This window comes from Mauremys mutica, chromosome 2 (assembly GCF_020497125.1).
Source record: "Mauremys mutica isolate MM-2020 ecotype Southern chromosome 2, ASM2049712v1, whole genome shotgun sequence".
In the NCBI taxonomy this organism is placed as follows: domain Eukaryota; kingdom Metazoa; phylum Chordata; order Testudines; family Geoemydidae; genus Mauremys; species Mauremys mutica.
The window spans coordinates 71,165,502-71,192,456 of NC_059073.1; the positions used below are offsets into that span (position 1 = coordinate 71,165,502).

General features: G+C 40.7%; 1 protein-coding gene across 1 annotated transcript in view; it reads right to left on the reverse strand.

The window, feature by feature from the left end:
• Window positions 1-26,955, reverse strand: part of RP1 (RP1 axonemal microtubule associated) — a 200,837-nt gene that overhangs the window by 63,201 nt on the left and 110,681 nt on the right. The window contains exons 18-23 of the mRNA XM_045004065.1: window positions 24,398-24,529; window positions 18,216-18,418; window positions 12,756-12,842; window positions 8,973-9,105; window positions 8,631-8,782; window positions 5,620-5,774 (exon numbers count right to left, since the gene is read on the reverse strand). Of these exons, the coding sequence (XP_044860000.1) occupies window positions 5,620-5,774; window positions 8,631-8,782; window positions 8,973-9,105; window positions 12,756-12,842; window positions 18,216-18,418; window positions 24,398-24,529 (862 nt within the window). The remainder of the gene's footprint in view (window positions 1-5,619; window positions 5,775-8,630; window positions 8,783-8,972; window positions 9,106-12,755; window positions 12,843-18,215; window positions 18,419-24,397; window positions 24,530-26,955) is intronic.

The window sequence follows — 26,955 nt, forward strand, 5'->3', positions numbered from 1 at the left end:
AGCCTATAGAAAGCTCCATGACATGACACCCCAGGCTGGGAGTGTCCACAGAGATAGTTGGTGCATATTAGAAGTTAGAGAAAACGAGCTGGAATTGGTTCACTTTACTTACTCCTAATCAGGGGATGACAGAGGGCCATTAGCCTACTCTCATATACAACCATTTTACACTGGGGCACAGCATTGGCTCTGTTCCTCATTTGCATTAATGGCTGTAACAGTCAGGGTCCAGACAGCCCAAGGGGAGGACAGAAGGTTTAAACCCCACAAATGAGCAGTTGAACCAACTGATTGCAGACTGTATTATTGTACAGTAAGCATATTGAGTAAGGCCTTTCATGCAAGCCTGGAACATTCTGAACTTGATGGTCATTCTGAGAGATGTATACAGACTATGGTTATGAATCTATGTATTTATGCATATAGAAAACTGTGCTCATAACCTGTACTACAATTTCAACTACACACCACAGCCCGGACGGCACCTTCCAAGACAGGGATTTATATGACACCGGCTCCAAGCAACAACCCACTGTCTAGCCAGGAAAAGACAATGGAGTTAATGGAAAGTTGTCGAGACATCCTGGCTCTCAGGTAAGAGGGAATTTCTTCACTCTGAATAAACATGAGTCATCATGGACTGAGAGAAAAAAAAAAGTAGACACAAGCCTGCTTGTAAAAGGCTTTTTCCACAGTTTTCTGACTTGGCAAGTGCTGTCCATGAAATGCTGGATTCTATTACAGCTAGGGGTATGCTGGGAAACTGTTCAAAGGCAATAGATAACTTGTATTAGAAAAGGGTTGTGTCTTTATGTTTCTTTTCTGGGTCACTTGTATATGTTTGTTCTCTCTTACTATTTCATCTTTGAATCTGTGGCTTTTCTATTACTTAAGCCTTTTGTTTAGCTTTACCCCAAACAAGTCTCTCATGTGCAAACTGTGTGGCATGTATGTGCCAAAGTAAACTGGTGTCTGCAGGGCTGGTTCATGCCTTGAGGGGTGATGAACCAGAGGGCATTTGTCCAACTGTCTGGTAATTAAGAACTTCGGAAGGATGGATTTGGGAAGGCCTGGGACTGAAAGCGTGTTGGTGTCACCCTGCAAGGAGTAACTAGGCTGGTGAGAGCCAGGGTGAGATCTTGGGTGTGAACCACAGTGGCACAGCACCAAGGCATCTAAGTACAGGGCAGGCGGTGACAGAAAAGTCAAGTGGGATGGACTCTTCCTCCACTGGCCTGCATTCCTCCACTGTTCCAGCCTCAGAGCTGCAGTCACCACTGCCACTGTGTAACCCATGCCTGCTTGGTGTGGCACTCTGTCTCCCTCTAGTGGCAGCTAGACCAGCCAGAGACTGATTAACCTGCTACAGTTTTGGCTAAGAGACCGGTGCCTTCTAGCTCAGTGGTTTTCAAACATTTTTTCTGGGGACCCAGTTGAAGAAAATTGTTGATGCCCGTGACCCAACGGAGCTGGGGAGGAGGGGTTTGGGGTGTGGGAGGGGCTCAGGGCTGGGGCAGAGGATTAGGGTGTGGGGGTGAGGGCTGCAGGGTGGGGCCAGGAATGAGGGGATCAGGGTGTGGGAGGGGGCTCTGAGCTGGGGCAGGTGGTTGGGGTGCAGGAGGGGGTCAGGGTTCTCGGCTGGGAGTGCAGGCTCTGGGGTGGAGCTGGGGATGAGGGGTTTGGGGTGCAGGAAGGGGTTCTGGGTTTGGGGGGCTCAGGGCTGGGGCAGGAGATTGGGGCACCTGTCCTGGCACTGTGGACCACACTGCACCCTGGAAGCAGCCAGCAGCAGGTCTGGCTCCTAGGCAGAGGCGCACAAGTGGCTCCTAGTCAGAGGCGCGTAAATGGCTCCACATGACTCTCGCCAGCAGGCACTGCCCCTACAGCTCCCATTGGCCGGGAACGTGCGGAGCTGGTGCTCGGGGCTGGGGCAGCACGCGGAGCCCCGTGGCCCCCCTGCCTAGAAGCCGGAGCCACTGCTGGCTGCTTCGGGGGCACAGCACAGTGTCAGAAAAGGTAGGCACTAGCCTCCCTTAGCTGGGCAGCACTGCCGACAGGACTTTTAACATCCCGGTTGGTGGTGCTGACCAGAGCAAGGCGACCCAGCACCTTACATGCCGTGACCCAGTAGTGGGTCGCGACCCATGGTTTGTAAAACGCTGTTCTAGCTCATACTAAAGAGGCTCATGCATTGAGCCCCAAAGATCCCAGGTTTGATCCCGGCTACCGACAAGTCATCAGTGTTACAAATGGGGGGAGGTGAGATTTAGTAGTGGTATCCACAAAGTTGCAGGTGCATACGCCTCCCAACACATGTCAAATCTCCCTTAAGTGTCAGGGTAGAGGAAGCCCCTCTGATGCTCAGCTGTGAGGTATGCAGGATGCCTGCACTCACTGCAGGGGTTCTCCTCCTCCCACATTCTGACAGCAGATCTGTCATACTTCTGCTACCTATCAGGTAGTATATGCCTGCTTGGTGTGTGCAAAACAATCTTTGCCTCATAGGAAATGAAAATGATTCAGCTGAAAGCACAAGAGAAAATGTTCAATTTCTCAAATCTTCTCTACCCGCCAGAAAATCAGAGCTGCATCTGGATGTCTCATTCTATCTGTTTCCAAGCACCACATGTCAATTTCACACCAAGGAATAGCATGAAACTGACAAAGAAAAGGAGTGAGGTCTGCAACAACAGAAATAGATGCTGAGAATAACCAGAAATGATTAACAGTGGCACCTGAGGGAAAAGGTCAATTAACCCCCTGATAAATAGCCAGCTCTTTATTTTCAGAAAACAGGAGCTTTGATTTAAAAGGGGAGAATATAACCATTTTCTAAAGATGTGTTTTATGCCTTGCTGACTAAAAACAGAGAGTGGTAAACACTCATTCATTTATGTGTTGCTTTTCTGGTTTTCACATTCTGATGTCCTCTCTCTTCTCTGGTTTCAGAGTAATAACCATGTTAGTCTATATCAGCAAAAACAAGGAGTTCTTGTGGCACCTTAGGGGCTAACAAATTTATTTGGGCATAAGCTTTCATGGGCTAACAGGCTTCAAAGTGGCAATTCTTTAACAAAAAAACTTCAAAAACAGACTCCAATGAGAAACTGCAGAACTGGAATTAATTTGCAAACTGGACACCATCAAATTAGTCCTGAATAAAGACTGGGAGTGGATGGGTCACTACAAAAAGTAATTTTCCCTCTGATATTCACCCCTTCTTGTAAATTGTTGAGAATAGGCCACTTCCACCTTAAATGAATTGGCCTCGTTAGCGCTGACCCCCCACTTGGTAAGACAACTCCCATCTTTTCACGTGTTGTAAAATATATATTCTGCTTCCTGTATTTTTCACTCCATGCATCTGATGAAGTGGATTTTAGCCCATGAAAGTTTATGCCCAAATGAATTTGTTAGTTTCTATAGTACCATAAGGATTCCTTATTCTTTTTTCTCTTTTCTGGATTATCCTTAGAGGAACTTTTTCCTTCCACATAGTAAGGCTATTGCAATCTCAACATGAGAGCCACTTCATTAATCAGTAGTTATGGATTGCTGTACAGTAAGGCTGCTGGGGCTTGATCCTGTATGGTTCTGAGCTTCCTGGCCCTGATCAGCAAAGCACTTGGCATGTGCTTAACATCAAGCACATACATAGTTGCACAGATCAGGGCCAGAGGGCAGGCACCTTTCCACCAGCTCACTAACAGGCCCAATCCCAGGAGGTGCCGAGCACCTTCAATTACACCTTGAAAGAAGCACTTGGCATTTCATAGCACCAGATCCTAAGAACCTTAATACATTAACTAACTGACCTTCTAGTTTTCAGTGCTACAGCACACACTGGGCTGTTGGCTGATTTATGCTGCTCTCCTGTTAAAACCAGGTTATACAGATATATTGTGTAATCCTAAATGCTGAAAACATGTTGATGTATAATTTTAAAAACCCAAAACAGAAATTTTAATTGAAATCCATGAAAATGGCTGGATTTTGCCTGTGCAAAATCAAAAGTCAGGATTCTATTAAGTCAGAAAAAATGTCGACATTTCCCAGATTAACTGAGAGAATTAAGAAATATGGTATCTTATACTACAAACCAGAAAAAAAAAATCAAGTCTTCCAGTATAAAATGAAAATAAAGCTATGAGGCAGTGAAAATAAAGCATATCAGAAGCATGTCTGAGGAACAAAGCATTTTCCCTCCTTGAGAAGAGCATTGTATTGCAGATTCTTTGGCCAATAAAGAAGCCATCCCTTGGTGATCCTGCTGCCCTATTTTAAACTCTCGTCAGTAGCAGTGTTCTTTTTATAGCAGTCGCAAAAGCCAGGAATGATATAAATTCTTTTTCTTTTTCACCTTTACAGCCTCTGCTCCTGAATATTTTCTGCTGACCAGCCTCCTAGGTGCCAATTATCACAGAATGAATACACGGAAGTGCCCTGTCATGCATGATGTCTGAGCCATGTGACCCACTGGAGGACGGATTTGATACTGAGCTGATCTTTCTTGCTTGAGGTAGGCAGCTGGCCTCATTTCTCTATAGAACGTTCTGTCTGATTAATGTCAGAGAGTTGTTTGTATCTTTTCATGAACAAGTATAAGATATTGATGAAACACCATCTAGTATGTGCCCAAACCTGCATCCCTTATTCACATGAGAAATCCCTACTCTTGTCAGTATTAATAAAAATAATTATAACAATTTATAGGGTTGCCTTAATCTCAAAACATTTTACAAAAGTGAGTAACTATTTTTATTCCTATTTTGAAGATAGTGAACCTGGGGCACAGAGAGTTTCAGCACGTGGCCCAAATTTACACCAAATCAACAATAGATCTGGTAATACAAACTAGGTGTCCTGACCCTGAGTCCAGAGACCTGCCCACTGGGGCACATTACCTCCTATCAATCCACTAATTTCAATGGGTCTACTCACAAAGTTATTCACATGTATGAGAATTTGCAGTGTAAGTATTATCGTATGGGCCTGAGCAGGTTTTTGGTTTCCGCAGCTCTTCTTTTCTTGTTAAATGTAAAAAGGCTGGATGATGTGGTATTTCTCAAGTGACTTTAGCTATGCTGGTGTAATCCCTGCTTGCTGGGGGGTGGGGGAGGTTATACTGATTTAATAGCTTAAATTAGGTAACCACCAGAAAAACGTTCCCCTTTTTGGCATCTCAGTCATCTCTTCAGCAAGAACAAATGCTACTTCTGGATTGTGCTCCTCGTGGATTTCCCCTGGAGAATTAGGCTTTAATTTAAAAACCTGTTTGTATAATTTATCTTTCCTTCTTCCATGGGAAATTCTCACCCACCATCTTAGAGCATTGCTCCACATGTGACAGAGGTACACTTGTGCAATCCAATCATATAACATTATGAAGTACGGAGTTAGTCTTTGGCACACACTACCTGGCAATCACTAAATTAAGCAATCAGTCCTGGAATGATAAGTAATATGAGTTTATCTGCCTGGTCCTGGAAAAGCCAAACTGAGCACATCTGTTGGCTAAATGTTTCACATGGGTATCATCCAAAGGGTATGTAGCCTTAAAGGATTATTTGGGAAGACAAAGCTAGTTTAAAAACAAAAGAGCTGTAGTGTAAATACTACCTCTCACAGTTGAAAATATATTCAGAGTCCTTCCCAGTTTTTCTGATGATTACTTTCTCACAGTACCAGTACTGCACCTTGTTACTGGCCTCACAGTGCAATAGCACCTTCTGCAGTTTTCCAAGAGATACAGCTTCCATTTCAAACATATCCACCTAGAAGACAACAGTGCAGACACTACTTCATAACAGCAGTAAGAAAGGCTAAAAGCTGCTCAGTATTTTAAGGGCATTGATCCAACTCTTATTACAGCCAAGGAAAAGATTCCCATTGGATATAATGGGAGTCAGATTGTTCCCAACAGGGTAGAGTCAAAGCCCATCGAAGTTATCCAGTGTCTTTCCATTGACTCAATGGATTTTGTATCAGGTAATAAGTGGACAAGCTAAAAATCTGAATGTAATAGTAATGGCAAAAACCTCATGTAAATTACCTTTACGATCCTTCCCCAAAAGTAGTGCACAATTCTTCAGTACTGATCCAGTACACCTTACAATAACGCTTGAGCAGTGTTTGGGGTGATTACTTTACAATACTGTAACATTATTTTCTTAGTAAGGGACATATTTGCTTCATGTGAGGTTCTTCCCTTATTTAAATGCCATTATACTGAAAAAGCTGAAATCTGGCATGCCACTTTGTTCTGCTTATCCATTTAGACTTGTGCAAAAGTTTGATGAAGATTGCTTTAATGGAGGCATGCAGCTGATCAGGTGACAGATTCAGGTTGGCCTAATTTTTACCTCATGAAGAGCATACAGTTCGCTTGTGCAAACTCTCTCTCTCTCTCTAAGTTTAACAGAAAAACTCAAAGGGAAGAGGTGAAAAGTATAAATTTATTACACACACACAGAGATATCCAAAAAAACCCTACGCTAAAAGCATGTTAAGGTTGTAAAGTCAAGCACTCTAAAGATAGGAAATGCCAGAATTAGGGGTGTCCATGTAACCTTAGTTCAGCCCCCTTGTGCATATGTATTATGAGACATTCTTTAATTATATGACCACATACTATATTTTCCACAGGACCCCCTGCTTCATTCAGTGTACAGGATGGACAGTGCTCACTGAATGGGTAACTATCCAATATTTCTTTTTATCCTCCCTATTCCCCTCTGCCCCCGCTTTATTTACTGCACAACAACCAAACCTTGCACCAAATACAGAATTGTTCATTTCCTCATGGGTTTTTCTGCGATGCAGTCACTGCAGCATCTCAGTTCTTTACAAAGATTAATGAACTGGTGTTCACAATACCCTGGTGAGGTGAGGTGAAGTGGTATTCTTATCCCCATTTCATGATGAAGTTGAAGCACGGAGTTTAAAGCCAAAATTGTCAAAAATGTCATCCAATTTTGGGTGCTCAATTTGAGAAGCGTGGAGCCGGATCTTTCAGAGTACTCAGCATGTTATAACGCTTTACATGTCCAGAGCAGAGCTCCCATTAACCTCAGTTCCAGCTAGGAGTGTTCAGCAAGTTAGTAAATCAGAGCTGAAGCATCTCAAGTTGAGTACCCAGAAAATGAGGAACACAGTGGCCACCTGTGAAAGTTTGGTTTAAATGACTTGCCCAGCATCATGTTAGGAACTCTGTGGCAAAGGCAGGGATAGAATCCAGTTCTCCAGGGCAGTATTCAACTGCCTGAACCAGCAGATGATACTTTCTTTTCCTGCAGTCCCCTGCCTCATTCACTACACACCTTCCAGCTTCTGTAACAAATGAGGTGAAGAATAGAATCTCCTCATTCTTAGCCTTTTTGTATAAATAATATAATACAGGATACTCTCATCAGCCTACCCAGAAGAGGTCTCTCAGGCAACTTTATGTCCTGAATTTCAACTCCTTTGTGCAGTACTTAATATCTAATGCATTACTAATGGGGCAGATTTATATTCTATGCTGTTAAATTGGCACAGATCCACCTGCAGTTTCTCAATGTATCTGGGATGTTCTGAATAATTGAACATTTATATACGCTTTGCATTTTACACGTATTCCTCAAATATGTCAATATAACCTGTGAGGTTAGTAAGCATTCATTTCCCCCCATTTTACAGATGGAGAAACTGAGACACAGTGGAGGCCGAGTGACTTGCCAAGAGCACTCAGAAAGTCAGCGTATGTCAACACTGAAATAAAACACCTGCCGCTGGCCCATGTCTGCTTGCTTGGGATGTGAGGCTATAAAATTACAGCATAGTCATTTGGGCTTGGGCTGGAATCCAGACTCTGGGCCTACACGAGCCCAAACAGCTACACTACAATTTTATAGCCTTGCAATCTGAGCCTCACAAGCCCGAGTCAGCTGACACGGGCCAGCCACTGGTGTTTTATTGCAGTGTAAACATATCCTCCGTGACAGGACCAGAATTAGAACTCAGTAATTTCTGAAATTTGGTCTCTTGCTCAGTCCACTAAACCACGCTGCAGAATGCAGCTTGTGTATTTTACTTATGGTAAGGCTCTTAGGTACATGAAAGACAAATTAGATAGTTTCATTTACACCTGGATTGCATTCATCAGTATCAAAACTGCCATGTGTTAGAAGAAATAGACAGCAAATGTTCCTGCTGAGATTTGAAGCCATGAAACAATTTTTGTGCACTCATTTGTGTCCAATTTTGATCTTTTATGCTTTGACTGAAAATGTCTGTATTTTCCCTTGTGGCTTTTCTCATCATCTTGCTTTTTTCCCTTTCTTTTTTTATTCTTTTATTCTCCTTAATGTCCCCACCACCACCCTCCCAGTTTTACTCTTGTTCCATTATTCATTTCTGGTTTACTAGGTCCTTTTTTTCCCTCATTTATATTATTATCTCCCAGAAATGGCAAGCACCAAATGTACTTTATTATATCTATGAAAATCTTTAATAAAAGAGTAGCTAAATAATGTGAAGTGTGTCTGTATCCTAGATTTTGATTAGGTCCCCTCAAAACCAATTTTAAGCATGTATAAAGGCTACTTTAAACATGTCTCTGTGAATATGCAAACTTCCTTGCTCAAACTTACCATTCCCCTCTGAAATTTCACTGGCATATCAGATTTATGCAGAAGCCTTAGACCAGAGTCTCCTCTCTTTCCATATATACATAGGTAGATTGGAGAATCTGTTTCAGCTTGCTCCAAATGGCCAGTGTAAACATAAATGTGGTATCTCACAACTGGCAATACCGAGAAAGGAAAACACAAGTTAGTTATTCATACAGAGAGATCACAATTCATATGTGTTCAACCTTCAGTCATAATGAAGACACCACCACAAATCTGGCTTGCACACATTTGCAGAGATTATATTTTCAAGAACTAAATTGAAGTGTTTTTTGAGATTACTAACAATACCTTTACACGTACTTGGATAAATGGGTTTTCCTGCTTCTTCTACTGGGAGTTCACATATAATATCTCCAGCTCCACGGCTTCTTGACAACCATTTGTTTGCTGGAAAATTCAGAGTCCTCCTGCTTTTTACATGTTGCAGTGTCACCTAGGGAAGAAGCAGTAACAACAACCATGATGCAATGCAGTTTCTCCAGTTCTGCAGTGTCCAGTACTGAAGAGATACATTTTCCTTCATTTTACTTTTCTAATTTTGTTACTGTTTTACCAATGTGCCTCCACCTGGAACTAGAAAGACTATCTTTAGAGAGAATCTTTATGCTCACTCATCTCTGCTGTAACGGCCAACATCTATTCTTTTTATTTGCTAAGAGTTCTCAAAATATGTCTTATTTTTGGTGTGAGCAAACACGTGAATTAAATTTGCCTTCTTACCTTACTAAACATCACTGGTTCTGATTTTTGTCTATGGATAAATTCCATGGAAATCTGCCTTCTGAACTGCAGAATGAAAACATTCTGAAAAATGAGCAGTGAGACTAGGTTTTTGGAAAGGGAAGTGGGTCTGTTACAGGGCAATTTCCAAATGGAAATGGTCTGAAACCAAATTCCTGAATCTAAATCCCTCTGAACTCTGGTGGGGGGAAGCACGTATTTTCATAGATTCTACGAAATCTATGTGTTGAAATTGGTGGATCCAGATCCAAATTCTGTAGCTGGCTCCTGTTTCTATAATGGAACAAACCAAACCCCTGCACCCAAACACATTTACACCTTCCCCAATTTAAGATAGTTCAAGATACACATTTTGAGCTATTTGCTACTGAGTGCTATGGTAATAACTGTCTTATTTGTTGCTTCATGTTATTAGAGGAGCTTTTTTTCCTTTCCTTCTTAGGGATGGTTATTATTGGTCTTCAATTATAGCAGCACATCCTACAGTTTTCCCTTCCTCAACTTTCATTAGCAGCAGGTATACCAAAACCATCCTGTCTCTACACTCTTGATGCTGTTTGAAATATGGGATTCTGAAAAAAAGCTTTATGATTAAAATTACAAAATTAGATATTTGCACTCAAATTCTAAAAGCACATTTCAGAGGGGGAGAAAAGACTCCTTTAAATTGCTTCCCCATTAAAGTGGACATGTATTTTACTTAAAATAATATTCATTTAAAAGAGAGAACATTTGGGTTCCAACATGAAATACTTTTGCAGCAGTGACTTTTAATCGCTAATTGAATTTACAGGACAACCTCAAATGATTATTGGCACAGCTCCCCCTGCTGATTCAGAGCAACAACAAATGTTAGCTGCATTGACACCAAAAATACAACTTTCAAGCTAATTGGTTTCCTTAAGTGAAGGGAATCCCAGAGTTGCCCTATGAAGTTTGGACTAACATATTAAAGAAATGTGCTGTAACCAACAGGTTGGAAAATAGATTTCCTGAAATCATTTGACCAAAACTGAAACATTTAAACTTCTATTCAGGTTTGATATTCCTAAACTTCAGGCCTCTGAGCTAATGTAAAAAATCTGCTATTGCTATGCAGTTCTGGTTTTAGGATTCAGGCCTTGTAAGATGAAATGACAGAATAAAAGGCAGACACGTCTGTTTCCATACACATAGGTTAGGAGACAAAGCACAGGTACTTGGTCTGGAGTTCTGAAAGGAATATTCCATGATAGGTCTGTTCTAGTATGAATTTATTCTACCAAGTGTTAGTCAGCAAAATAGAGTAGAATTAGCAGCTCTGAAATATGTTGTTCCAAGCATGGATATTATTGTGTGCAAGGATATGACTGGCCTATTCATAGCCAAACTCCAGTCTTTTTCTCCCCATGCAGTTGTCCATGGTGTAGCTGAAATTCTGAGACCTTTCCAGCCAGTTTCTAGAGGTAATATAAGCGCAATCTACAGCAAACTGAAAAATACAGTTCCATTTTTTAGGATGCAAAATTTGACAGAGTATCAATACTCTAAAATTAGCACGTAGGTACCACAGGGATTGGCACATTAAAAAAAAACCAATGCTAACAATGCCAAGTTTGAGGGAGTTTGAATCCAAAGTTTTGGCTCTGAGCCATCCCTTTTATAAACTTGACAGTGATAATACATTTATGTAAATGCTTTGGTGGCATGTATTTTGGGATTACACAATCTGTCAGTAATTTCATCCTCTCTGAGTGCCCTGGTTAAATGCAAAATTAGGTATTTTTCCCCGAGAATCCCATAGTCAAAGAATTTCTCATTGGCCCTGGGAAGTAACTACTCACATACGCTAGGATGTACAGTATATACCACGATCAAAGGACTCCGTGGTTACACACAAGTAGAAGTGTGCCAAAAAAGTTGAACCAGGGATAAAATCTCAAGTTTTCATTGTTATTGCAAATAAAACATTCCACCATGTTGCCTTGACATTCAGTAAGGTCTTTCACTGCAGGTTTGCATGTCAGCTAATCTTTAGCTGTCTTATGTTAAGATTCATTTAACCCAGTGGTTTTCAACCTGGGATCTGTGGACCCATGGGGATCTGCAGACTAGGTCTAAGATTTCCAAAGGGGTCTACAGCTTCATTTGAAATTTTTTAGGAATCCACAAATGGAAAAAGATTGAAAAGCACTGATTTAACCAAAACCAACCAAGTTGGGGATCAGTGACGAGCTGAGTGAACTACCCCAAACTGTCACCACATCCCAGAAAATGCCCTGTGTCAAGTTTCTTATAGCTACTAAATTATTAATATATTTTATAATGCATTTGGATACTTTAATGAATAATATAGGCCCATTTGGTGAGCACAAGGGATTAAGTTTATCCAGTCAAATTGGTGCAGCAGTAGCTTAATGGACAGAGCTCAGAATGTGCTCTGTTCCTGACTCTGACACAGACTTGTCTAGTGACCTTGGGAAAGTTTCTTAAACTACTTTCTGCCTCAGTTATCTCATCTGTAAAATGATGCTTACTCTTCTCTATAAAGTGATTTGAGTTGAAAAGTGCTAAATAAGTATTAATTATTATTTTAATTATCACCCATCATGCCATTCAGTTTTTCCACAATTTATTATAAAGTCACAAAGCAATTAATTAAAGCACTAATTATGCTGAAGACTGATCAGCAAATTTACCATAAAAATCTTAAGAACATGAGAACATAGGAATGGCCATACTGGATCAGACCAAAGGTCCATCCAGCCCAGTATCTATCTGCCGACAGTGGCCAATGCCAGGTGCCCCAGAGGGAGTGAACCTAACAGGTAATGATCAAGTGATCTCTCTCCTGCCATCCATCTCCACCCTCTGACAAACAGAGGCTAGGGACACCATTCCTTACCCATCCTGGCTAATAGCCATTAATGGACTTAACCTCTATGTATTTATCTAGTTCTCCTTTAAACCCTGTTATAGTCCTAGCCTTCACAACCTCCTCAGGTAAAGAGTTCCACAGATTGACTGTGTGCTGTGTGAAGAAGAACGTCCTTTTATTTGTTTTAAACCTGCTGCCCATTCATTTCATTTCGTGGCCCCTAGTTCTTATATTATGGGAACAAGTAAATAACTTTTCCTTATTGACTTTATCCACACCACTCATGATTTTATATACCTCTATCAGATCCACCCTTAGTCTCCTCTTTTCCAAGCTAAAAAGTCTTAGCCACTTTAATCTCTCTTCATATGGGACCCGTTCCAAATGCCTAATCATTTTCGTTGTCCTTCTCTAAACCTTTTCTAATGCCAGTATATCTTTTTTGAGATGAGGAGACCACATCTGTACACAGTATTCAGTCTTACCTTTTCTAACTTCCATTCTGGGTGTTCACTTGTTCCATCGTGTCCTATTCTTATCTTATAGAATTCTCCAATATATTTTATTTCAACCTGAATTTAAACACAAAACAGCACATGTAAATAAGGATCAAGCATTGAAGCTCTATACTTCAGGCTTGCTTGGCTTGTGATGTGAAGGTTAGAGGCTGTTTAACCAAAGCCCACATTGGAGAACTGACCCGGCAGTTGATCCAAGATTAGAAGGCAACCTTACACAATTCTCCTTGCCCACATATATGGGGTGAGAAGTTTTTTGACAATAAGAGTGGGCATGTGTATTTTGTGCCCAGGCTGCTATCTTTTCATGATAGCAAAAAAAACCCAACCCTCTAAATATTTCCTTTCCTGTGTCTTAGCTTATTGCAAGTGAAAGAAAAGACTAATGTACTTTTCACCATTTGTGCTGCGTTTACACTTTTTGCCATTCATTCAGCTTGGCCGAGGGCCACATTTTTGAAAAATTTAGGCATAAAGTCCACATGCACAACTGTAATTCTTTCCCGATTTCCTTGAGAAAGTGAAGTACCTATGTGTACTAAGATAGGCATGCAACAATTCATGCATGTTTTCAGGCAAACCTTGGACTGCCCCTTTTCAAAATCTGGCCCTGAAAATAGGCTATTCAGTTTCTCTTCGGCTTAGGCTCCAATATAATTAGATGGGTTCCACCTTAGACCCAATGGAATCAGGATGCTGGCACAGAAAATTAGCAATATTATTGAGATGGTTCCAACTGGTAGGTTGGAAAAAAAAAGGTTGGACAAAGCTGAATGGTGAGTGATACAAAAATAAATCTGTCCGGTAAAAGATAGATCAGAAATTACAGCTGAGCTGAAGGAGGGATGGTTTACATTAGAGGTACATTCTGGAAAAGTAAAAGACTGGTATATAATAAAGTTGAATAACAATAGGCATGCCATCGAAAGTGAAAACTGAAACAGACTGCATCAATGTGAGATGCTTAAAAGCAAAAACAGATGAACTACCATGCCTGGCAGTGGAAGAGGACACTGATGTAATTGGCATTATTAACATATGAGAGCATGTCAAAAACTCAAGGGGATCTAGTAATATCTGGCTAGGTAGGACAGATTAGCTGGTAGAAGTGGGAGATTAGTACTATATCTAAAAGGGCCTATTGAATCTAACAGCCTGATTCTTGGTGTAAAACTAATGTAAAAAGAGAATCGGGCTAATCATTTCTGAGCAGACAGGACCATCCAATAGAAACTGAATACAAATCCCAAATCATATGACTACAAATGTACCATCAATCTCCTGTTGAGGAAAAAGGTATTGAGTACACAACAGTAAAGGAGATCAAAGAGAAAACTCAGGCCCCACTCTGGCATTGAGATCTAGAGTGGAACCCTGCACATTCTCCAAATCCCACTGACATATGCACAGGCTCACGGGTCTGTTCAAGCAGATCCCAATGCAGGATCGGCTCTATAGCTAAAAAAGAAGACCCAGGGAGCGAGTTCAGTTACCTACATATAGACTGACCATTCGTCACAATGAGAGAAGCAATTTCATGACACCTTAAACACTTGCTTCTTGGAACACGTACTTCTACAGCATGTAAGAAGAAAGATTACTCTTGACTAGGGCTAAGTAACACAAAGGGACTGGTTCAAGGAGCAACTGTAGTTAGGCCACTAAATAATAGTGACCATAATACAATTAAATTCAGCATCCTCGAGGTGAATCTTAAACCCCCAGTGTTGACAGTCTCCCTTTAACTCAGGTCAGAAAATAAATAGTAGAGACGCCAGTGTAAGTTTATGAATTTGCTGGAACTTCTGAATTCTAGATCTAGGATTGGAGTAGACAAGGCATGGAATGGAGAATCCCCTTTCTCTTCTGGAATATATCAGCGAATCAAAGTGCAGTCAACACTCACAGGTACACTTAGACCTAGGATTACTTTCCAGAAATTATTGCCATTTTGCAGAGTTGTTTTGACAAATATTTAGAGCATCTGTCCAGTTTGTGAATACAGAAATGTAAACCATGCAGCAAAATAACATCCCTCAGGATGCATTAGAGCAACATGGTTAAAATCATTTCTAACATAAATCCTAATATTGGTCATATAATTGTGTGGAGGATACAAAAGGCCTAAATAATCCAGCTCCAAAAACATGGTACAGAGAGATCTGTAAACCGTTAGACGTCACTGATGTATTCTTACCTTTTTGATTGAATACAGTTTGCATTTCACTTCCACCTTTACCTTGTAAAGCATTTTGTAGCACCGCAAGTATAAAGGATACTCTTATAGTCCAATTTTATCACATTTTTCAGGTCTTTGTGATGCTGAACTGTTATCATTATTTAAATTGAATACAAATCATTTCACATCCTATATATTGTACTACAAGTAGAGTTCTCAGACACTTGAAAAGCAGATTTACTGTCAGATTATTTCTCACTGAGTGTTCTTCTGACTAAAAGGCTGATGACAGCATCCTCTGTCATATTCTCCTTTTTCCTAGCCCAGCTCACTGCTGGTTCAAATCCCAAAGAGCTATTTACATTGTTTTAAATAGTTTTCTTTTTACCTTTTCTGTTAAAAATCCCTACTCATATGTTATCCACCTACTCTCTATTTCCATTAATAAAATAAAGTTTCCTTGTCTCCCCTCACAGCTTAATATTTCCCCAACTCTTATTTCTAGGCCCCGCAGCCTTTATAAGAACATTGTACTGCTCCCCAGAACAAAGAATGTTTAAGAGAATAATGTTAACCCATATTCCTGTTTTCCTTGATGTTCCCACAGGTTGAGCAGCTCACAGGGTATAGGTGAGAGAGTTGGAGGATTCCAAGTCATTTACTGAGCTCAGTGGGAAGATAGGGAAACTTTAATTGTATTAACAAAACAAAATCTATCACCACACTTGGAAGATTATGATGTTATTATAATCGCCAATGGTTCTCCATTTGATTCAGCAGTAATTTACTTCTATGGACTCAGATCCTGATACCCTTACCATGTTGTATAGTACCTTACTCCATGAGTCAATAGGCTCATGATATGATGATATTAGAGTAAGGGTATCATAGGCTACGTCTTCACTACCCGCCGTATCGGCGGGTAGCAATCGATTTCTCGGGGATCGATATATCGCGTCTCATCTAGACGCGATATATCGATCCCCGAATGAGCTCCTGTCGACTCCGGAACTCCACCAACCCGAACAGCGGTAGCGGAGTCGACATGGGGAGCCGCGGACATCGATCCCGCGCCGTGAGGATGGTAGGTAATTCGATCTAAGATACTTCAACTTCAGCTACGTTATTCACGTAGCTGAAGTTGTGTATCTTAGATCGATTTCCCCCCAACGTCTGGTTCTGAGTCAATAAACTACCAGTGTTATAGTTTACCTACTTGGAAAGTAGACTATCATTGTATGAAATGGAGCAACCTGATATATTATCCTTTAATTCAGAAACTCTGAATACGTGTTACTGTCATGTTTCATGCCTATTCTGATTATCCTTTTCCATTCCATTTGGTTAATGGTTCAGCTGGCCGGTCTGCCTGCCCTCTTTTGTGTCAGTGTCAATAGGCAATGTATTGGCTTTGTGGAAATGCAAGGAGTGACATACGCCTAGAACAAGCTTAGCACCTATTTGTCTGGCCAAAAGAAGGATTCCCTTTGGTATAATTAGAGAAGGGTATAGCCAAGTGTGTCCATTAGTATACTAGGTATAATATGCCCAAGCAATCTTTTCTCATGTGAGCAGCCTCAAAAGGGATTCAACAGGTAATGTCTACTTACATGAGTAAGGGATGTGATTCCTTTTATTCTAGAGGCAAGGGTATTTCCACTTTCTGAGAGCTGTCTGCATGAGTTTGGCAATAGGGAAGCTTTAGGAAAGAGATTCAAATTGCCCTTGGTTACCGTAATGCTGCCTGAGGCAGTTTTCTTCCTAGAACTCCTGGCTAGACCTCTGAGGAAGTCAATCATTTTAAAAATGAAAAAGTGAAGTCTCCTGCTTTAGCAAAGTGTGAGTGAAAACACATCAGGCTCAAGCACACAAGCAGTAAAGAGAATCAGTAATAAAACCAGTCTTGCATTCCTGGCCCCGTTTCAGTCGACTGCTATACTCACACTGATCCACAGGTACAAAACAATGTCACTTTTAAAGAGTTCTTACTCATTAGCTAGCTTTTGATGGATTTGTCTACTGCAGGCTAATGAGGGGAAATGTTTTAATTGATATTTGTTATGTCAGGCCTGAAAGCCAGAGCATCAGTGTGTGGAGTGTAGCGGCCCATGGTGCTGATGGAGAGATTCTTCTTTTCTTCAAGATCAATATCCGTAGGACATGGCTATAATGGATATCTATTTTATAGCAGGACAATTGGTCCATATCTTAGGGAATCTATGGACAGGGAGAGAAGTTAATATTGCAGACATGCTATTACCCAAAACTGGTTATAAATTATTCACTAGTGAGGAGAAAGGCGTTCCCAGTGGGTCGTAGCTCTGTGAAATATATACTGTACGTATTTTCAAAACTAACATCACAACTAATAGCCTCGATGCTTAAGCCATATTAGTGCAAAGTACTTATTAATTATTATTATGGACAATAAGGATCTTGGTGTGAGTCACAACTACAGTCGTATAGAGAAAGCACACACAGCAAGTTCTAGTACATAATGGGAAGTATCATTTCTGGTTAATTCATTCACACATGGCTTCCAGCTGGAAGACAACAAAAGAGGATATGTCCCTCCTATAAAAGCTTTGTGTGAGAGCCAAGAGAAGCTTTAGCCCTTTGTTAATAGCAATTTCTTCCTTCCATTCTACCTAGAGGTAAGCACCTTTACAAACTGGATCCTAATTATATTAATAAAATCAACGGCAAAACTCCTTTTGTTTTCATTGCAAGATATAAACAGGATCAGATCCTGACAATGTAACATGCATGTTATTGCAATCTTTTAATACTGTGTATAAATCTTTTACATTTCAATCTTTTCTTAGCGCATTAGTTAGCTGGAAAACAGCAAGGTTATGACTCTTAGCAGAGCCATCCATGCAGTACTCATTTTTGAGCCATGATTACAACAGTGTATTCAAGAATGCATTTCATTTCTAGAGATCCTGTAAATGATACACATCTTTCAGTGGATATGATTTGTGTAGAGGTAGATGGTTTCTAAGACTAGTTTCAAACCAACTGCCTAAACTAATTGCCTTAAGGAAAGCAATTTACTTCTGCAGTTTCCCCTGCTTGAGAGAAAAGAGTATTTCCTCTGCCACATACTATATATATTTAGCTGATTTAATGCAGAATTCAGAGACATTAGATATAGATTTATTTATGCAAAACATTTTCCCTATCACGAGAGAATTATCTTTGGAAAGGTATTCAGTAAAATAATGTTCCCAGCCTTCATTAGCTACCTGAAATTCATCCTCCTGCCTGGGAAGAAAGAGCTGCTCCCTGTTGTCCTTGCCAAGAGTTATTGGTCCAGCTACTCCTTTGTCTCCATATATCCAGAGTGTGACATTTGCTTGAGTTCCTCCATTTCCTGTCAGCACTGACACTTTCCATTCATCATCTGAAGAAAGGGGATACTTGGTACCTTGGGTATTTTTCATTTCCTCTGTGAAATACAGAACATTAGTGGTAAATCAAAATTGACATGAAACTGACAGTCCCTGTTGTAACATCAGCACATAAAGGAAACATAACAGAGAGAGAGAGGATTGTATTTTTTCACTGTAAGTGAGGGAGCCTAAAAAGATTGATTTATGTTTCTTGTCTAGTCCAAAATGTTCTGGTTAGCTGAAGTTGAACTACTAAAATCAAACTGGAAAAGACCAAGCATCTCAAAAGTGTACTAGCCTCCCCATCTCTACAATGTTTTATGATTCAGTGGAAACACCAGCTTCTAAGATCTCTTTACCTATCTTCATTGTCACAATCAGAAGATGAAGTCAGAAATTTAAAAATGGAGAGCAATAAAGTAAAACTGAAATATCTGTCTGTTGCTTTCAAATACTTGCAAGCTAAATGGGGTGAGTTGAATCATCTATTTCTCAAACAGCTATACAGACAGGTGTTGAGGAAATTTCTTATTCAGGATCTGTTGCTGTCAAGGGTAGCAAAATGAAACTGACAAGAGATCCTGTATAATGTACTTTACTGCACTGTTTGCAAATAGAGCAAGGGAGGTGAGGTGCAGAAACTCTTCCTGTGCAGGGCCATCTCATGTTCTGTTGTTTTAGAATAAGTTAGTTCCTACTTCTTTAGAGGGATGAGACCATGACAGTAAAATTTTTTGTGGTGTGAAGGCCCTCATTATCTTTTTAAAACAATTGTATAAAGCAGAGTACTTTTCATTTCCTCCAGCATTTAGGATAATTCAGCACTGGTATCAACAGGATTACTCGTGAGCTTAAAGTTAAGCTTATGCTTAAGTATTTTCTGGATTGGTGCCATAATAATCAATTTGACAGAATCATTAATGCCTAAAAACAGAGTCAAATTAAGTTTCAAATACAAAAAAAAGTGACTATCTGAGGAAATTAAATGGAAGAACAGATTTGAACTCAGTAGTTCTTCAAATACACGCAAGCACCCATTTTTAATTTTACCCTTCAAAAAAAATTAAACTTTTACTGTGTTTAAAGATCAGATTCTAACTCACAAGTCACAAAATGAGCATAACATACCACAGATCATCAGCCCCAAAGCACAGACCTCTACCATTTAAGTTAAAGGAAGTAACTCTATTGGCTTTCAGGCATAGTAGGTTGTTAGCCTCTATATAGATTAGTCACTAGAGAGGAACACAATTTATTACAAGTAAATTTCACAAGCTGATGGCCTGACCAAATTTAATTTTGGAAGAGAGAGAAATTCACTTCAATGATTGCCTCCACTGATCTTTCGCCCAGTGTTGAGGATAAAGATGTACTTGCAAATCTCAAATGACAAACCTGGAAGTGAAGCATGAATGAATGGAGTCTCAGCAGGGAGGAACATAATTTTGAGTATTTCTAATTCAAATGGATTAGCAACAGTCATATGTCTGAAATATTATTCCTTCATGGGGTAGTGCTGTCAGCTAAGTGCTGTCCACTTACATAGGAAGACACCGTCCCTGCTCTGAAGAGTTTGCAATCTATAGCTAACTGTTCTGGCCCAAGGGGAAGATACTGCAGTAAAAGAAAAGGCTAATAAACATTCCATCTGCATAAATACATCGCCAATAATATAGTGCAATCCACTACTGGAACAATAAGCTAGAAAACATAAATAGCTGAAGAATATGTTCTCTAAGGGCATGTCTACACTTACTGGTAGATCGGCCCTGATTGCAGTGAAAGTCGGTTTAGGGGTCTGGTGAAGAAATGCTAAATTGATGGGAAAGCACTCTTCCATTGATTTGTGTACTTCCCGAGAAGCATAAGGGAAGGCACACAGCACAGTGTGGCCACCCCGGTAAGTGGATCTAACTACGTCGACTTCAGTTATGTTAATCACGTAACTGAAGTTGCGTAAGTTAGATCGATTTATTGTGGTAGTGAAGGCCAGCCCTAAGAGAGTTCCCACCAACATAAAACTCTCTTTAGATTCCACATTGATTAAAAACTATAGTACCTCTTGATATCTGGGTATATAGTTTTTTATACCAAGGACAATTTCCTTTTTGTTTGTTAAGCAGAAGAAGAAAACGAAAATAAAGTATTATACGTGACAGATACCAGCAAAACCTCTGAACTTCAAAGTTAAGTTTGAAATGCCAGCCATAACTCATCTCATTGTATATTTCTGTTAGTATTAACAAAAGTACTTAGTGAAAGTCAAGACTTTGACTCCTTTGGATTTGTTTCTTATTAAGTGTAGATAACCAAAAAAAAATTCCACATTAACTTGAAATGTCTGTGAAACAAAGTGAGTAACTGAAAAGAAGATGGATCAATTTAACACAGTCCTGATTTTTCTTAGTAAGTTCCTCAGATATCACTTTTATTGTATCGGTAGCTGTTTTACGAAAAGCAGTGGTAATCAAGAAGAGTTATATAGCCAATTTTATCAAATGTATGATCTAGTTGGATCCAAAATATATTTAACTACAGAAATATATAGAGAAAAGGGTTTTCCTTTAACACATTAAATCTCACATTTAAACCAAACGATTCAGGTAACTAAAGACCTGAGTCTGCATCGGGATCCGCTAATACAGACCCTTGGCTCCTGTGGGGAGTCCCACTGATACCTAAGGAATTTGATACAGAACCAAGGCATAAGACATCCCAGGGCCAAATTCTGGGATCCTTACTCAGCCAACACTACAACACAAATAAATCAGAGTATCGCCCTAGAGAGGACTGCTGAATTTGGCCCAGAGATTGTAAGCTATTTCGAGCAATGTCTGCCTCTTTTTTGTTTGTTTGCTTGTGTTGTATATTAGTATTTGTCTGTAAGGTGCCAACCAAGTGATGGCACTGTAGAAATAATAAATAATGTCATAAGAAATGCTGTTTTTATGGGATTTTCAGCCATTTGGAGCGCAGCTGATAGTCACTTGGCCAGGGGTTATGCAGCTGATAATCACTTGCAGCTGGTTATGCAGCTCTCTGATCAAGGGCGTAGCCACAGGTGGACCTGGTGGGCCACAGCTCACCCACTTAGCATCAAGGCCCACCCAAATCTGAGCAGGGGTGTAGTGCTGCCACAGCGGCCCAGCGCGTCACTTGGGCACCTGAAATTGAGGATGGAGCTGTGCGCCCGCCCTTGAGAAAGCTACGCTCTGGCAGCTCTGCCTTACCATTTTCTGCACCGACCCATGTGCGTGCTCAGCTCGGCAGGTGAAGCCCTGTGTCTGGGGAGAGGCTGAGCTAGCACAGTGTCGGAAGTCAGGGGCCACCCAAATTTCCACTCCTAGTTACACCACTGGCTCTGATAATGGCCATTTAGCTCCCTCTTTCACTGTTGTACATATTTATGTTTCCACCACAGGAATTTTTAACATGATTTCAGAAACACAATGGTGAATGATGAAAATCAAAATTCCCACATCAATTCCCACACTTGTGAGATCTCACAGGATTCCTGTAATCTCACAGGGAAAACTTTACTGTCCAGAGGCCACCAATGAATACATAATTGGGCATAGACCTGCATTGTCAGAGAGATGGTCTGAGCAACTTAAAGAGTTACTGTAGATGTTCTAAAGGTGAACATTAGGGGTATAGCTGGGGACGTATACTAAATATCTACTTATAGAATCAGTTGCCACCCTCCTGTGAATACTAATTTGGGAATTTAAAAACACAATCAGTGCATTAGGTCAATGTGGATTAAAAAATCTTTCAATCTTCAATGATTCCCCCTCCCAAAAAAACCCTGTGAAAATCCAGTCACCTGTTAAAATACTTCATAGGAAAATATTCTTCATAAAAGAAACATTTTCTTTGAAAGACACAGTCAACTTTTGTATTTCCATTTAGTTTGCGTAGACACAAAAAGGACCCTATAGTTATTACTGCTCATAAATACTCCCTACAAAGTGTTATAGAGACTTTATCTGAACCATTTTTATGGTAAATATCTCCTCTGGAAAATGATCCTGGGTATCAAACCCTAAAAACATTCTGCTTTGTTGAAAATATGTTTAATGGCGTATGTGTTGTTGTCCTATATTTTAGATTCAACACACTGAACCATTTTCTGACAATCTATGACACATGCAGAAGGCTTTTGGTGCGACACAATAGTGCAATACCAGGTGAAGCCTAAGGGATCTGAAACTGAAATAATGTTCTGAAATGAAAACAGGAGTGATGCTGCCACAAAGATGTCTGTGCTACTTAGAAATAATTAGCAATAATTAGAAATAATAGTCTGCACTGATTTTAATTAAACCAGGAGAGTTTGGTGCAATCCTAATCTTGCACTGCATTTAAAGTCTCTTCTGGTATAAAATATATTGCTCCCGGTTTCAGATCTGAGTCCCCTGTAAATTAGCGTGCCAAAATTTGGCATTTTGTTTATATAGGCACAACGGTACCTAAATTCCACCAATGTCAATCAAAAGCAGAATTGGGCAACTCAATTTAAGGGCCCTAGTTTGACAATTGGGCTCCTCAATTTATTATTTGGGGGGGGGGCAGGGAGAAGCTGTCCAGACAAATAGTGCACAGCACTAGAGGCTCCACAACCCAGTGTGTCCCCTCCACAGAGGTAGGGGAAGGATGGAAGAATTGCATAACTGTGGATTCTCCATCCTGTCCACCCCCAGGCCCAACCTACCCCACCCCTCCACGGATCTGAAACATAGGTGGACCATACAAAGCAGAGGTCTGATCCCCTACTCCACCCCACCAGCCTGACCCCTTTCTTGAATAGGGGAACTTTGCACCACCGAGATAAGAACAAGATTCTCCCTTCAGAGAAGGCTCCCACTTGGGTTGCGTGCCCTTGTCCTGCTAAATCAGAAATCTTTAGACTTTGAAGAGAACATGAAACTCCTGCAAACTGAGTTCTCGGCTGCTGCAAGTTTATTTATTTTATTTCGTTCCATAGTAATCCTAGAACCAAGGCAAGAATTACTATCAAACTGCAATCTTTGTGGTTGAAGAGCAGACATTTCCATTTAGTTAGAAATACAGGGTGGTTTTTTGTTTTGTTTTTATTATTAATCCCTTAAAAAACCAATGGATAAATTGAAGGGTGGTGGGGGTGAAATACTGAAACTTTAAAAAAAAATAAAAAGAGAGATTCCAAAATACCTGAGTTTTCCATCTCAAACACGTCTCACTGTAAATGGTATCACTGGTGAACCGCTGTTGTTGTTTATATTATGGTAGTGTCCATAATCAGCTAGGCATTACACAGCACACACTAGAGAACAACCCTGCCCCAAACAATATGATCTTAATCCCTTTATGCCACTCCCGGAGTAGCAGGTTACTGGGGGGAGAGAACTGGTGAAGGCTTCGGCAATGCCCAGTTGATTGATGGCTCCTTGAGGGCCACAAGCAGCCATGGATCAGATCAACATTAACAACTCCTCACACAGTCAGTCCTGGGAACAGGGCCTCCTCATCCACACCCAGGGGATACTGGGTGCATCAGAGTACTGAGGCCAGTATGTACTGGGTCAAGAATCCTTACTCCCTTCCGCCAGTAATTATACACAACAATATGATGCAGCCATACCCAAACATTTTTAAAGGCAGTTAGTGTCTCATCCAAAGCCCACTAGAGTCAATGGAAAGACTTCCATTGACCTCAATAGGCTTTTGTATTGGGCCCTACATTGTATTACCACAGTTATATATAATGTAGAGTGGCTCATATTAGTAGGGGAAAGAGCTGGGTATATTACAATAATGTATTCAAAACCAGCATAGTGAAATTAGTCAAATCAGTTATATGCTGACTATTGGCTAACCAATCTAGTAAACTTCACTGCTTTGTCAGATAACAACAATTCTGTTAAAGAGCAGTTCATATCCACACTGTACATTGCAACAGTCTAGAAAAGCCATTTGGTGTTGTCCCTAGGGTAGACCATCAAAAAGACAGAATCACAGTACTACAATATAGATTTTTGAAAATTATTCCTTACCTGTGGGTGGAGAAGCTGATGGGCTCTGAGCCATTGGCTTCTGGGCTTTTGCTGGTTGGTGTTCAGATTCTCTGATCCATACCTTTGGTTGGCTGGGTGTCGCAGATGTTCCCATAGGCTTTTCCCTGCCAACTAAAATAACAACATGTAAAGTGTGACACTACAAAAAAAATCATTTGCTTCTCCTATTTAGAAGCTACCCATGTATTCAACGGCAAACACTAGTAATAAACCTTGCAATTGTCAGATAAACGTACAAGATATACCAAAATCTTTTCTCTGTGCATAGATGTAAGTAATAGGTTTTTATTGCTATCAGCAGGTATAAAAAAAGAAAAAAGGAAAAAAGATGGCATGCCAATAAAATCCAGTCACCATTTTGCGATTCTAGACAACAATTTAACATTGATGTGTGAATCAAATGATTTGTTCAAATGCTGTTTTCTTGATGTTAAGTCCCTCCACTGATGTTTTCTTGCTTAAAGGGGGCCATTGGTTGAAATCTCTTTCAAACAAAACTGCCGGTGGCCATTTCTGAACTATGAAATAGCAAAGAGACAAATCTTGGCTGCACTGAAAAAAGCATTAGGTCCTTTTATCTTCTTTTATTAAGAAGCAAGGTATTTTAGGAACCAACTTTCATACCTGAGTCTATAATGGAGTAGCAATTAGTTTTATTACAGCAGTACCAGTTAGCATTGCTTTAGTTAAGGCTTTCCATTGAAAACCCTTTTCTTCATTGGTTTAGGAGGAAAAATTATTCTCTCTCGTCTGCATGGTATACAGTGACTCAATTATTCTGCCCCCTTCACCCCCAACCATGTGCATGGTGCATGCACTGAACTTTCAGTGATGCCATGGTTATGATTACTTTTATTCTAATGTTTCTGCGTACCTTTGGAATTGTTTAAATAATACTATAAACTGTGTGCTATAATACAGTCTCTGACTGCTGATTGAGGTATTCTTGATAAGTTTATACTGCTTGTATCTGGGTGTAGCAGGGTGGTCTTCCCGCTCAGGTTCTGAGGGGTTAAAAACAGCCCTAGGACGGGGGCTGTGGCTGGAGAAAGCAGCTCTATAAGCTGGGCTGATTGGGAAGTGGTTGCAGCTGGGCCACGCCCCAGTCAGGCCACAGCTGGCCTGTATAAAGAGGCTGGGAGCCAGGTGCTCAAGAGTCTCCCTCTGGTTGTAGAGGAAGAAGGGCCTGGCTGCAGGGAGCTAGTGACAGGGTACCTGAGTGGAGCAGGGCTGGGGAAAGGCAGAGGAGCTGGGGAGCTTCTCCCTGGAAAGCCCCAGGCTGCAGCCTAACATTGGACTAATAGGTATGGGGATTGCAGAGGGCAGCCCAGGGGTAGGCAAAGGCAGCAGGCCCAAACCCTCTTTGCCAGTGATGAGTGGGCTGATACTGCAGTCTGCCCCAGGGCATGGGGGCTAGATGATGACTGGCAGTAGCCTGATACTGAGGTGGGGATAGTGGGTTGGGGGTTCCCCTAGGAGGGGGAGACCCAGAACTGTGGGGGTACTGCCAGGGGGCAGCACCTCAGGTAAAAGGGACACCGGGGTCCAGGGAGGGACACAGGGGCCAGAGAACAGGCGGATTACCGGCCTGTAGAGGGTGCTCCGGAGCTGTAATGAGCTAATTCCCAGACGTCACCAGCAGGAGGCACCTCAGGGGTGAGTCCGCACGTCTACACTGGGGTTCCCAACTTATAGTCAAAGCTTGATGGTCAATTCATCATTTTCATGGTCTTTCATTTTTTATCTGAAATATCTTTGAACTAATATCTTTATCAGCTGGCTCATATATTTCATTATGGGGTACATCAAAGCACTCTATGGAACTTTTAGTGCATGACAGTAGGGTTCCTATGGACACTTAGTGAGTAGGAGGCTAGTGCAAGGTAGATTTACATCCCAGCCAGCCACAAACTCAGACAAGCCCTGAGCGTTATGAAAATTGGATAATGTATCACCCCATTAAACTACCACATCAGAACCAAGAACTGGTCTTTTTAGGGAAACGTGAAGGCTGGGATTTGCAAAGGACTTTAAGGGAGTTAATTGCCTAATTCAATAGGAATTGGGAACTTAAATCACTTGGGCCCAGATCCTCAAAGCTATTTAGGCTCCTAACTTCCATTGAAATCAATGGGAGTTAGGTGACTAAATACCTTTAAGAATCCAGGCCCCAGTTCATTTGAAAATCCCATTATAAAGGAATAATCATTAAAGCATAAGAAATGTGAATTTAGAAGAAGGCCATTTTAATCATATGAAACTATTCCCATTTTTAGATGGGATTATAAAGTTCATATGAAGACAAGGTTGTCCCTGCAATTAAAACTCCATAGCCTTCAAAGATACAGGAGTTCTGCATGAGATGGGGTTGTGAGAGTGAACCATGAAAAGTTTTAATCAATCTACTAAACTGCTTTCTCTGTGGGGAAAAAAAAAGATTTAGTAGCTCTTGTTATCTACCCTATGATTCAATGTCAGAAAAGAATCAGGAGATGAAATTCCAAAAATTCACAGTCTGAATTATGTCTGACCCTGTG